Source organism: Sminthopsis crassicaudata, chromosome 4, assembly GCF_048593235.1.
Source record: "Sminthopsis crassicaudata isolate SCR6 chromosome 4, ASM4859323v1, whole genome shotgun sequence".
Lineage (NCBI taxonomy): Eukaryota > Metazoa > Chordata > Mammalia > Dasyuromorphia > Dasyuridae > Sminthopsis > Sminthopsis crassicaudata.
This window is the reverse complement of record NC_133620.1, coordinates 227,406,952-227,421,415: the sequence shown is the minus strand read 5'-3', so window position 1 is coordinate 227,421,415 and position 14,464 is coordinate 227,406,952. Positions and strand designations below refer to the sequence as shown.

At 32.2% G+C, this 14,464-nt stretch overlaps 1 protein-coding gene across 6 annotated transcripts in view; it reads right to left on the bottom strand.

Moving 5' to 3' along the window:
* The window catches only part of CEP162 (centrosomal protein 162), a 127,685-nt gene that overhangs the window by 77,007 nt on the left and 36,214 nt on the right, over positions 1-14,464 (bottom strand). For 4 of the 6 annotated variants that reach the window (XM_074310381.1, XM_074310385.1, XM_074310383.1 and 1 more), the window contains 4 exons: positions 12,752-12,819; positions 10,350-10,471; positions 4,152-4,182; positions 3,611-3,727 (listed from right to left, as the gene is read on the bottom strand). In XM_074310381.1, coding sequence (XP_074166482.1) covers positions 3,611-3,727; positions 4,152-4,182; positions 10,350-10,471; positions 12,752-12,819 — 338 coding nt within the window. Of the gene's footprint in view, positions 1-3,610; positions 3,728-4,151; positions 4,183-10,349; positions 10,472-12,751; positions 12,820-13,906; positions 13,967-14,464 lie in introns of all 6 variants that reach the window. The other 2 variants (XM_074310379.1, XM_074310380.1) reach the window with 1 other exon arrangement.

Sequence of the window (14,464 nt, the reverse complement as noted above, 5' to 3'; positions counted from 1 at the left end):
CCAGTTTCCTTCATCCACTTATTGTTCCTTTCTAAATGTATATTGCTGTTCTCTCTTTAACCCAGATCTGATGTGAATAGGGCTCCTTCTAAAAAATCCCTCCCCTTAAACTCTCCCCCCTTCTCTCTCTCCTTACCCTCTTATTTCTTTCTGAATTTAAAAGACTTTTATCTCTCTCTCTCTTTCTGTGTGTGTGTATGTGTGTGTGTGTGTGTGTGTTTGTATGTGTGTGTGTGTGTGTGTGTGTGTGTGTGTAGTGTTTTCTTTTTAATCCATTCCTGATGAATAGGGTTCCAGAATAAATAACTCTCCTCCCCCAGCTAATTCCTCTATATCAATTCTTCCTCTAGCACCTCATTTGCATAAGATAATTACTTTTTACCTTTTCCTATAGGATTTTGCTTTTTAGAATCACACCATACTCAACTTTATCTTAATCTTTCTTTCAAACTACCCAATTATTAATGACAATTAATAGATGGTTTACACTTCCAAGTGTAAAATATAGTTTGCCCTTTATTAAGTCCTCTGAAATCAGTTTCTAATATTTACTTGGACCTTATATGTTAAATTTTCATTAAGTTCAGGTCTTTTTGGAACAAAATTCTGAAAGTTTGTCAATTCAATGAATATATATATTTTTCCCCTACTAAGGATTACATTTAACTTTGCTGGGTATGAGCTGTAATCCCAGTTCCTTTGTTATTTTATATGTAGTGTCCCAAGATCTGGGGTATTTAATATCACTGCTTCTAGGTCTTATATGATTCTAATTTTGGCTCCACCATATTTGAATTACTTTTTTTTTTCTTTTTTGTTCATAATATTTTCTCCTTGACCTATGGGTTTCAGAATTATTTGGTTATGATATTCCTGTAGGTTTTCCTTGTAGATTTCTATCAGGTGGTGATGAGTGAATTTTTTTTTCTATTTCTACTTTTCCCTCTTGTTCCAACACTTCATGACAATTTTCTTGAATTATTTTTTGTACTACTATATCATAACTTTAAATCCGATTTAAGTTTCTCTTTTTGTTCTGTTTTCCACATCAGTTTTTTTAAAATAGCATTTTATTTTCAAAATACATGCAAAGATAGTTTTCAACATTCACCTTTGCAAAATCTTGTGTTCCAAATTTTTCTCCCTCTCTTCCTCCCACACTATTCTCTAGACAAAATATTATGCTTTGATCCACATTCAGTCCCCACAGTCCTCTCTGGTTGAAGATGGCTCTCTCCATTCTCTCCATCATAAGTCTATTGGAATTGGCCTGAATCACCTCACTGTTGAAAAGAGCCAAGTCTATCACAGTTGATCATCACAATCTTGCTGTTGCTGTGTACAATGTTCTCTTGGTTCTGCTCATTTAGCTTAGCTTAGCATCAGTTCATGTAAGTCTCTCCAGGCTTCTCTGAAATCATCCTGCTGATCATTTCTTATAGAACAATAATATTCCATAACATTCATATAACATACCATTCAGCCATTTCCCAACTGATGGACATCCACTCAGTTTCTAGTTCCCTGATAGTACAAAAAGGGCTGTTACAAACATTTTTGTCCACGTGGGTCCTTTTCTCCTTTTTTAATGATCTCTTTGGGATACAGGCCCAATAAAGATTTGATTTTTTTGTGAGATGTTTCACATTACATTTTTTCATTCTTTACTTTTTATTATTTTGTTGTCTCATAACTTTGTTGGCTTCTTCTCCTTGCCCAATTCTAGTTTTCACAATAGGATTTTCTTTTCCTCCAGTTGGTTGAATTTTCTTTCAATAATCTTGTTATTGTATTAAAAAAAAAATGTTTCCTTAATCTCATTTGATTTTTAAAATCTTTGTTGAGTTCCTCTATGAATTCTTTTTGGGTAAGTGAACCTTTGACATTACTCTTTGGCATATCAGAGGCTTTATTTGCTTGAGCATCCTCCTCTGAAGATGGATTTCTCATCTTCTCTACTTCCATAGTATCTTTCTATGGCTGGGTTCTTTCTTTTTTGCTTGCTTATTTTTAAAAATAATAGCAGTCTATTACTGTAATTATCTCCAATTTGGGGGTATAGTGCTTCTTGCCTTAGGGTCCTCCAGTTCTCCCCTCTGGCCTTAACCAAGAATTTCACCCTCTTGTTAAGTGTCCACAGTTAGCAATATCCCTACCCCACTGTTTATGTACTTACAGAGTTGTGTGCTGGTTCCTTCTTCCCTGGTCACCTCTTGGCAGCACAGCAGGGCCTGGTGTTCTTTATCAGCAGAGGTATTCTCAATCTTCTAGGTCCTAAAGTCTTAACTCCCCACACTATCTAGAGATAAAAATTCCTGTGGCTGGGGCCGAGGCTACCTGCCAACCCAGCTAAGATCCAGGGCTCTTGCTGTTTCAGCAAAACTAGACTGGAAGTGTTTACATTTCACAGAGAGCAAACTTCCATATTGGTAAATTCTTTGGATTTTCACCAGTTGTCCCAGAAGGACTACTGTTCTGCAACAACTTTTGTTTATTTTTGCTATTCCATGTTCACCCTGAGTTGCTATTTTATCTTGTTTGTGAAGGAAATCTGGAGAGTTTGGAATTTTCCTCAAGCCTACTACTTTTATTGGATTATTGTATATGTCTTATGACTCAATTAATTTTTCCTTTATGAATTTAGATGCTAAGGCATTTGGAGCACATAAATTTAATTTTGGTATTAGTTGTCTATCTGTATCTCTATACTGTGAATTTTTATTTTGTCTAATAGCAAGATTACAATACCTACTTTTTGTATTTACCTCATGCATGGTAAATTTTATATTAGCTTCTCATTTTTATTCTGTCTTGTGTCTTAGTAGTTTTCTTTTCACTTCTTTTAAGATTCTCATTTCTCTCTCGAATCATTTGGGAACATCTTGTAGCATAGGGACCTCAATTTCAATAGGTGTTGCTTCAATTTTATTTTCCTTTCAATTTTTATTTAGAGATGTTAGAAGTCCTTTAGTTGTTGTGGTAGCCTTCTGGTTTTAATATGTTACCTGTTGATTTATTCACGTATACTTTACCAGAGATTTTCAAGTAAGTTTTCTTTTTCCTGAGATTGTTGGTGATTTTTATTTCATTTCTTCTATTAGCCTATCATTCACTTTCTGACTTTTTTTGTTGGTTATATAATTGAGTATTTTTTTATCTTATTACATCATATATATATATATATGGATCTGAGACTATGTGTGAATATTGCTATCTGTTATAGTTTTCTAAATACAAGAGGACTTCCTACTGAATAGATGAAAAATATTTCAAATTCAAGAACACCTAAAATCATAGTACTGAAATAGGTAGTTTTAGGTAAATTGTTGATTTTTCTTTTTAATCATTTTCTATATGTATCAACCAATTTTTAACTGGGCTTGAGGAAAGCTCACACAATATGTTATAGAAATTTTAATTGGTTTTTTATATTTCAGGTCACAAGAGATTACAGAATTAGATGGAAAATATCTCCAATATCAAAGTAAAAACTATTCCACTTTGTAAGTTAGGAACAGCAATATTTTTAGAGATGAAGTTGCAATCACAAAATGAAAATTTTTTAAAAGCTACTTATTTAGAAAAGAGACAATTTTAAAAACATCATTACCTGTCCCAGTCATTTCATTATCAATGATATCTGCTTGTGCCTGTAATTTGGTTGTTCTTTTATCCTGAGAATCCACTTCGACCTCGCCAACTGAATCTAATGAATCCAGCAACATGACTAAAAGAAAATAAGGGAAAACTGAAATTAAAAAGGACAATTTGTGATTTTCTAGATACTAATATGAGCATTGGGTTACATATTCTGTACATACCAAACAGAATAAAAAGCTTATAGATAGATAAAATATACATATTATTTAACAAACTTGATATGATTATATACATTTATATTTTAGGAATGAGGATAAAATAATGATCGCCTTTTTTCTTTCTATTAATAAATTGGAAATTATTTTTAAAATATATTTAAACTTGAATTAGCTATAAGGAATATATTATTGATAAAATGTACAGAATATCATTTCCCTGTGTTAAAATACTAATTTTTCTAGAATGTTTCATTTGTGGTTCTGTTCATAGGAAGATAAGCAAGCTAATTTTGTTGAACAGTTATATAATCTTAGACAGTAAAAGTTACTCACCATTGGCTAGCATACCAGTTTTCTCTTTTTTCTAAGTTAAAAGAGAAAAAGTACAAATTAAAATATAAATTTAAAAATTAGTATAATATACACTCATCAAAACCTGAACATGATAGAAAAAACTCTTTTTTTCTATTTCTTGGAATATGAATGAATCTGTAGCTAATTATTATAGGAATGCTATGACAGTTAAAATATTTTCTTTAAATATTTTCCTCTTTAACATAAACTAAATTAGTAACTTATAACAAGCATGAATAGACCCCAAGAAAGTGTCCAAAGAATAGAAACATTTAAAATACAGTTATCCCAATTGGAATATGGTTGTATTTCAGTATACTAAAGAGACAGGACAATTATAATGCATCTATGAGAAGGAATCATTGAAATTCAGATTTAATCAAATAATTTCATTTTCAGATGAAGAAATTGAAGTACAAAATAAAGAAGTAATTGTCCAGAGTCATTCAATAAGTTAGCAGAAGAGCTGTGATTAGAAACCATTTCTCTTGGCTTACAAAATTAAGTATTCTTATACTGGAAAAAAAAAATAGGATACTATAATCATAATCCAGTATTCACAGATCACAAGAGAAGGAAATTATCTTAGAAGTCATTTTAATCTAGCTCCTACTTGAGAGAGCCTCCCTACTTACAGCATAGTTGACAGAAGACATTACCTTCCATCAATGGGCATTGACTATCTACTGGAGACAATCTAAAACTTTATAGAAAAGTTCTTCCTTTTGTTGTATCAAAATTTCTTTCTCTTTTTCCAACTCAACAATAACTTGATATATTGAACAACACAGACCAATCTGCTTCCCTCTTCTCTATGACATCCCTTCAAATAATTGACAATCATCATTTCTTTCTCTCCTCTTCTCCAGATAAAGCAAATCAGTTTTTTTTTGAAAAAAAATCATAGGATACAATTTACTAAAATTTTACTACCATGATCACCTTACATCTTCTTTTGTTAGTCTCTCCTAAAAGAATCTGACATGCAAAAGTTGAAGTTATAGATAAAAGGACCAATCCAGAAAATAGTAAAATTATTAAGTTTTTCATTCTAAATATTATAACAAATTAACAAGTACATAACATTTTTAAGTTTGTAAAGCACTTTACATACGTAATGATGATAATCAGGTGAGCCTTCCTGATTTGAACTGGGGAAATTTATGGAACATGTATGAGAATGGGCTAGCATACTGGCACATGCTAAAAAGAATATGCTCAATCAAGCTCTGATTCCTGGATGGTGCCTGTGAATGAGAATTAACACTGAGAAAGGAAGGGTAATTCATTTAGTAAACTTTTAAGAGAAATAACTATATTCGCCATAGTTTTCTCTTTTTTTTATAGTGGGCACCTTGGGGATTATTACAGTCAATTATGCTAAATGGACCACTCACATCTCTCCATGGCCCTGTCGTAACATCTTTTCCAATGGATCATCTTTTGCTTCTGGTTTGCTCAGACTTTCTTTTCTTTTTTTTTTTAAATTTAACTTTATTTTCAGTTCAACATTTTATGCCCTTAAGGGCTCTGAGAAGGGAAGACTATGATACCCATTGTGCCTAAGAAATTAAAAATATTTCTGCATTAACTGTATCTTTCAGGAAAAAAGAAAAATACAGAACAAAATATTCTTCAATCTGCATTCTGATTCTAACAGTTCTCTTCCTGGAGGTAGATTGCATTTTGTATTATAAGTTTTTTGGAGTTGTGCTAAATCATTGTACTGACCAGTTACTAGGCATTTCACAGCTAAATATTTTTGTAATATTGCTATTACTATGTAGTCTCTCCAGGTTTTTCTGAAACTATCCTTTTCATCATTTCTAAGAATACAATATTCCATCACATTCATGTACCATAACATTCCATATAATATACTAATAACATTCTATCACATTCATGTACCATAACTTGTTTAGTCATTTCCCAAATGATGTTGGCCAGACTTTTTCTAGGGACTCTTTCTCACTAGCCCCTTTACTTTTCAAGATTAGAATAAAAGACACTTGGATAATATGTCTCCAGTCAAACTGAAGGTTATCTGAGCTGAATGCAGAATAAAAAGCTTTGTACCAGCAGGAAGGTTCATAGCCTCCTCTCCTTATGATACAGGTTTTTTAAGCCTCTATATGTGTGGCCTATGTGTAAGGCTATGTTGTTTGTCAACTACCCTTTGTAAAAGTTTCAGGAAAATAGAAACATCAGTGTACTGTTTACAAAGCTATGAATTGGTAAAGGCATTTAGAAAGCAATTTGGAACTATGAATTATCAATATAATTTATTAAACTGTGCATAGCTTCTGGCCCAGAGACAATAATAGATTTATAACCCCAGATTTTTTAAAAATAGGAAAAGGATCCATGAGTACAAAAATATTTTTTAGTAATTTTTTTGTAGTGTCAAATAACTAAAAACTAAGGAGGAGTTCATTATTTGGAGGATGACTTTACAAAGTATGAGAGATGAATGTAAAGAGAAAATTACTTCACTATAAGAAATGATGAAAGGGTCAGATCCAAAGATCCATAGGAGAGTTTGCATGAATAATATGAGAATGAGAATGAAGTGAATAGAACCAAAATAATTTATATAAGGAATAAACATTATAAAAACTAACTTTGAAAATGTTCTAAATGACTATTGATTAGAGAAATGCAAATTAAGACAACTTATTTCATACCTCTCAGACTGTCTTTGACAGAACAAAATAATGTTAACTGTTGGAGAGGATGTGGGAAAACTGAACACTAATGCATTGTTGGTGAAGTTGTGAAATGATCCAACTATTCTGGAGAGCAATTTGGAACTATGCCTAAAAACTGTGCATAAATGCACTTCTGGATCAAAATGTCTCTATTGGGTCTATATCCTAAAGAAAACATAAAAGAGGGAAAAGGATCCACATGTGCAAAAATGTTTATAGCAGCTCTTTTTGTGGTGGCAAAGAACTGGAAAATGAGTAGATGCTCTTGGCCCTTTTCAACAAGAGATAATTCAAGTTAATTCCAATAGATTTGCATTCACATGCAGAGAGAGAATAACGGAAATTAAATATAGATCAAAGCACAGTATTTTCATCTTTTTGTTGTTTTTTCTTTTTTTCCCAATTTATGACCTGAGTTTTTTTGTACAGCATGATTATGGAAATATGTTTAGAAGAAATGGACATGTTTAACCTATATTGGATTACTTGCTGTCTTGGGGAAGAGGAAGGGAAGAGAAGGAGAAAAATTGGGACACAAGGATTTGCAAAGGTGAATGTGAAAACTATCTTTGCATGTATTTAGAAAAACAAAATATTTTTTAAAAATCTTTCATGCAAATAAAATCAGATTTAAACAAGTGGAGAACTATTATTTATGGGCAGACAGGGCGAATATAACAAAAATGACAACTTTACCTAAAATAAACAACTAACTTTGAAAAATTAATGAACTCTGATTAATATAATAACATAATCATTATTTTAGAGGATGAATGAATAGTACCTCTTGACAGACAAGTGACAGTCTTAAATAAGGAGAATGAGATACACATTTTTCATCATAATCAATAAGGAAAAAATTTTTGCCTGACTATGCATGTTTTTAAGATGGGTTTCAACTCAGAGGATTCCACTTCTTTGCCATTGTAAATCAATATATTATCTTCCAAACTCATGTAACATGGGTTTCTTTTCTTTTTTTTCTCAGCAGAGAAGGGAGGAAGTGGGAGAGAAAATAAATGTTTGCTAACTTGGAAAAAAATTCAGATTATAAATCCACAACTAAAATAAATGCTTGCTAACTTGGAAAAAAATTCAGATTATAAACCCAAAACTATCTTCTTTAAGCAGTGGCCTTTTTCTTATGTATGTGGGAAATACATTCCACATACAAAAAGTACTTTTTGTTATTTTTAGCTTTTTTCACAAATCTCATTCATTTTGCCTTCCTAGAATTTTAGAGGTTAATAATATTATTTGTGTACTTGTTCTTGATTGTGTTCCTTTTTTCATATTTTGAAATTATTGTTGTGTAACAAATTTGGTTCCTATTGAAGTTTTCCACTTTTGTTTCTCACATAGTTCACATAGTTCTGTCGTCGTTGTTGAGTCAAATTGGGATTAAGTGATTTGCTCAGGGTCACGGAGCTAGTAAGTGCAAAGTGTCTGAAGTCAGATTGAACTCAAGTCCTCATGACTCTAGGACTAGTTCTGTGCCAACAAGTTGTCCCCCACTTTTACACAGGTAAGATTTAACGCTACAAAATCTCTCTTCCCTCATGTAGACTTCTCAGATTAAGTGATTTCACCCATTTTTGCTTTGAAATTTACAGTTAGTTTTATTAAGCCCTGGGCACTAGGATGGGACAATTTAAAGGATTCTACTTTGCCATTGTAAACCAATATATCATCTTACAAGATTCCTGTCACATAAACAATCACAGATTTCTATCTGGGGGGAACTTTGAGAGTAATGGGACTTGACCAAGGTTAAACAAGTAACTGAATTCAAGTCCTTTGACTCCAAATCCAGTGCTCTTTCCATGAAAGCACGTAGACAAATTCTTTATAAATTATATAGGTAAGAACTGAGTCCAGAATACAAATTTCTTTAGTTATTTTCTCTACCTTCTGAAAGGTGAAATTATTAACAAGAAGATCAAATGTTTTACAATAAAAGTATAATTAGACTTCCAGCAAAGATCAGAGATGAAATCTCTTCTGGGGATTATCACTACCTTTGAACAAATTTTACATTCTGTATATGGAAGGCATCATCTAGAATAATTTATATTTATAGAATATTTTATCATTTAAAGTACTTTGCCTACATAACTTAATTTGATCCTCATAAATGACAAGTATAAGTATTATCCTAATTTTACAGAGAAGGAAACAAATTTAAAAATTGGGGTAGGAGAGGAAGTGTCCCTGTTTTTCATAGGCATGCTCTTCAAAATTTCTAGGATGAAGCTACAAAATGGAGTGGAATGGATTTTTTCTTATTTATGTGACGTGATGTAGTAGAAAATATATGGAATTTAGAACAAAGAATCTCCCTTTTCTCATGCGGAGTTCTCAGTTCAAGTCCCAGAGTTCATACTATGTGACTTCTTAAGTCACTCAATCTCTCCTAGCCTCAGTTTATGCAAAAATGGGAACAATGACTTCTAGATTTGGGGTAGAGGGAGAAGGGTAGGGAAAGAGGAAAATGCATTCTACTTTTTCATGGAACTATTATTGTTGGAAACACATTTTGAATCCTTAAAATGCTAGAAGTAAATTTGATTATTATTATAATAATAGTTGTTACTATTATACTGTTATATACTATACACACACACACACACACACACATACACACACGTAATACTATTATAATAATAGTTAGTTGTTACCTGAACAAAATTTGGAACAAATACATCAAGTAACAGCTTTTTAATTATCATTGCTTCACCTTATCAGCTACTGAGAAGAAGTGGGAGTAGATAAGGGAGGTTGGGCAAGAGATGTAGCATAAGGGCTTTTCCTTATGTAATGAAAAGAATTTAATCCATTGGTTTTCTCAAGCATGTTCCAATAGTCCATCTTTCTACCACTATAAATCTCTGGGGCTGGGATGAAGAAGGAATCTGCTTCTGTGCTCTAAAAGCACTGGCTTTGCAAAAAATAAGCAAAAAAAACCCCATATATATATATTTTATAGATGATTTGCAAAATAAATTATTTACATTTCTTTTTTTAAAAAAATCATCTTTCAGTTCCAAATTCTCTCTTTCCTTCTCTTCCCCACGCTTTACATTATCAATTGCAGAATCTACCCTCTCTCCCCCACCTCTTGGAGTCTGGAAGACCTGGGATCAAATCTTCCTTTGATAGTTATTAGCAGTGAACTATTCAGTCAACAAAATTTAGATCTGCCTTCTGGGGCAAGTCTCCTTTTAATAGTTATTAGCAATGAACTATTCAATCAACAAAATTTAAATCTGCCTTCTGGGGTGTTTGCATTAAGGAAGTTCCTTAAGCTGATGAAATAACAGATAATAACTTCATCCTAAATTTCTGAAAATGTTTTCTGGCTCTCAAAGAACCATGGACAGGCTTGGGGAATTTCAAGGATGTGACCATTTCAACATTCTTAAACTGAAAGGCAAGATTCCAAGCTATTAAAAACTCAATAGAAACATACATTGGCTGGAGCATTTATCTCTTCTGAAGATTTGGGATTTTGCTCATATTGATTTTCTTCCTTTTCAGTAAACGACAATACATCAACATCACCCTCATCTTCAAAATCATCACTATAATTTTCTGAAGGAAAAAGAAAAACACACATGACAATACATCAGCATCACCCTCATCTACAAAATTATCACTTTAATTTTCTGAAGGAAAAAGAAAAACACACATAAAAGGAAATTACTTCAAAAAATTTTAAATTACAGAAAATCATTTGATGGACTTCCACATAAAATGAAGCACAATTAATCATAATTTCTTTCAAAGCCAGCATGAAGGTACTTTAAGTTAAATTTGTCCTAATGTAAATGTCTCAATTCTCACTACTACTTTTACTATTTTGGGATTAAAAAAAAAACTTTTTAAATATCTTCAATAGTTTTTCATTTTTTAAACCTTTCATAATTTAAAATTTATTTTTCCCAAACTCTCAACTCTTCCTAACTTCTTTGCTTCTGATTAGTATATCACACCATCCTTTCAGTCACCTAAATTCATGAATGCAGTCAGTCTTTTCTCTCTTCCTCCTCAAATATCTAGTTAGTTATCAAGTTATGTAAATTCTACCTCTGTAATTACCTTTCAGAATCTGTCCCCTTTTCTACTCATAAGTGTAAAGGTCCTTAATTATTATTTAATTATTATTAAATAATTAATAATTAATATTAAATAAATAAAATTAAATAAATTATTTAAATAAAATAATTAAGTAAATAATAGTTAAATTATTATTTATTATGTGTTAATCCTAACACATAAGCATCATCTGTGTGTGTGTGTGTGTGTGTGTGTGTGCGCGCGCGCGTCTGTGTGTGTTTTTAAACTATTGCCACAGCCTCTTATTTGGTCTCCCTGTGTCTTTTCCTTTTTCAATACACCTAATAAAGTGATATTCCTAAAGTCCATATAGAACCATGTCCCTTTCTCCAGTGACTCCCTCTTGCCTTTTAGATAAAATATAACTTCCTCTTAAGGAAAAAGGCAGAAGGGAGAGAATATATAATAGCTGTCAGAACTTTTTGGAGAAATATTAGTGGTAAGAAACCATGGTCACCCCAAATATGGAAAAAAATTACCCCTCTCAGCTGTTAATATTTAAATAAACTATTATGGATCCAAGAAATAAGGTTTAGCTCTCATCTATCAGATTATTATTACGGGAATTAGATACTGAATTGAAATTTTTGGATGAAGACTATGTAAAAGCAATAGTACTTTATGAAAAAAGCAGTATATTGAGTAAAACATCTTCTCTGAAGACATCTTTCTTCTTTTAGAAAAGTTACCTAAAAATTAACACTAAACAAATCTCATAATACTTGAAATATGGTGACAGAAAATGAATAAGTAATAAAAAACTTAAAAAACTAACATTACTCAACCTTATTATAACTCTTCAGTGGTTTATATCGGGCTAAATATTTTAGTTCCAATTTGTATAATAATTCATATTTCAGTGAGCACAAGAAGGTAAATTTAAAAAATACAAATAGGAATTGAAGTCTGAAGATTTAACTAAAATAATTTAATCCTATTTTCTTTTAAATAGAATTCTTTTAGATGAGAGTCAGTATAACATAGTAGTTGAGGGATTTTCTTCATCAGGAGTTCCCTATATAAATAAAATAAAAATCTAAAAGTTTAAAAATATGATATTATACTTAGGGAAGATATCATAATGCTTATGATTCAAAAAAGACCCTAGAATCATAGTGACCAAGACTTCTTAAGAACCTGTCTTTAGCTCTCACTTCTTTTTCCTCTCCCCTTTCGACTAGGTATACTCATTAACCCTATGGGCACTGAATTGAACTTGCCCTGAAATTGGCTCTTTCCTCTAGAAAAAAGAATATAAGAAGCTCCCGGCTAGAAAAGAATTTTATTTTTGATTCAGCAGTTCCTTGGTTGCTAGTGTTATCATACATCTGTTATACTGGCATCATCTCATTCCTTTAATTATGGTGTTATCTCCTGCTTGCCCACCTAGATCCCTTCCCAGTTGCACCTTACTTTCTGACAATTTGACCCTCTTGTCGACTGAATTATCTGAAGGAGATTCAAGATTATCTCCTTTGTAGCAATAAGGTAGCTATAATTTTTCAGTCTTGGTATATCCATTGTTTAGATAAGACTACTGTGTGAGGTATTTTAAAAGATTTGCCTAGGATAACATTAGCAACCAAAACTATAACCTAATATGCCCCTTTGGCAATTCAAAGCTCCTTCCACAAAACCACACTGGTTTTCCTTTTAATCAATGGTACTCTCATCCCATAATGTCTCTTTTAACTTCAAAATGGGAGTTCAAATTACACCTTTAACAATAATGCCTTATGACTAACATGGAATTACCTGGTATTTCTTCATGTTTAGAATCATCCTCATTTTCACCTTCAGTGGATTCCATTTTGGTTTTATTTCTATATGAAACATTTATGTTAATTAGGATTATACTTAAACATAAGCAAAATTCTAGGCATATTTATGTAATCTCTACAACCATTCATTTCCCCAGATATTCTTGTATTAAAACAGTATTAGAGTTTTAGTGATTAATGGAAAATGTCTCAGACTAGGAAGAGAAGTATGAAGTATTTATTAAGTAATTTCTATGGAAATACAAAAACAAAAAAAGGTGTGGATGTTTTTACTTTTTGGAAATAGTCCTGTCCTGAAGGAGCTTTATTTTAATGGGGGAGATAACAGGGAGATGCCAACATTTAGGGAAAATCAGCAAAGTCCCCTTAGAGGAGATATCACTTGAGATGAGCTGTGAAGGAAGCTAAGGATTTTAAGAGGAAGGGTTAATTCCCTGCAGAAACCATGGGCAGTAAAGACCATTAAGAAATTGTCAGAGAGATGCAAAGAGAACTAAGAAAGAGTGTCCCCTCAAAGATGTGTTTTGTTTTGTTTTTTAAACTTCATCTATCAATAAAAACATACAAATAAATTGTAACTGTTTTCAGAAAATTAACACAAGGTAATATCTAATTCAAATAGAACCTTGTAATTTTAAGGAAAAAAAGTAAATTTAAGGAAAGGCTGACCCAAGAAAAATCAAGGAACAGTCACAAGCATGTAAAATCTTGCAAATCCAATCAATATTTAAAACAGTGAAAGTGCTTAATAAATGTCTGGTGAATAATAAGGACAGATATCAGTCAATCAATGAACTTTTATTAAATGCCTACTACTATGTGTCAGGCACTATATTTAGTACTGGGGATACAAAGAAAGGGAAAAGACAGTTCTTACTCTCAAGAAGCTTCCTCATTGTAATGGGGAAGGTAACATGCAAATAACTAGGTATAAAACAAGCTATATACAGCATATATCCAAAAAAAAAAAAAAATGAACAGAGAGAATACTATAATTAAGAGGAATTGTAAAAGACTTCTTGTAGAAATAGAATTTTAGTGAGGACTTGAAAGAAGCCATGGAATCCAGGAGGCTAAAATGAGGAGAGAGAACATTCCAGAATGAAGGACAGCCAATGAAAATATTTACCCAGAGTTGGGAGATGGAGTGCCTTGTTGAGGAAGATCAAGGAAATCAATGTTATTAGATCTAAAAGTATGAGAGAGACGTACATAAGTGACAGGTGTTACAAAACTAGAAAGGGAGAAGGCCAGATTATGAAGAGGATAGCAAATAAAGGATTTGATATTTGATCCTGGAAGTTATAGGGAAATTTATTGTTTAATAGTTTTGAGTTGTGTCAAACTCTGTTTGTCCCTATAGGCTATAGGTTTTTTTTTTTTTTTTTTGGTTTGTTTGTTTGTTTTTTGGTAAAGATATTGATATGGTTTGCCATCTCCTTCTCCAAATGAGGAACTGAGGCCTGGTGCTCTATCCAAGGTGCTCCCCACCTGTCCCATGTAGGAAAATACTGGAGTTTATTAGAGTAGATGGTATTCTATAGTCAGGCGCCTGCCCTTAAGGAAGATTATTCTGACAAATAGAAGATGGTCTATGGGGAGAGCCATGAGGCAGATGGATTCAGCAGCAGGCTAGTGTAATAGTTTGCAAGGGAGATAAGGGCCCACACCAGGGGAGTGACAGTGT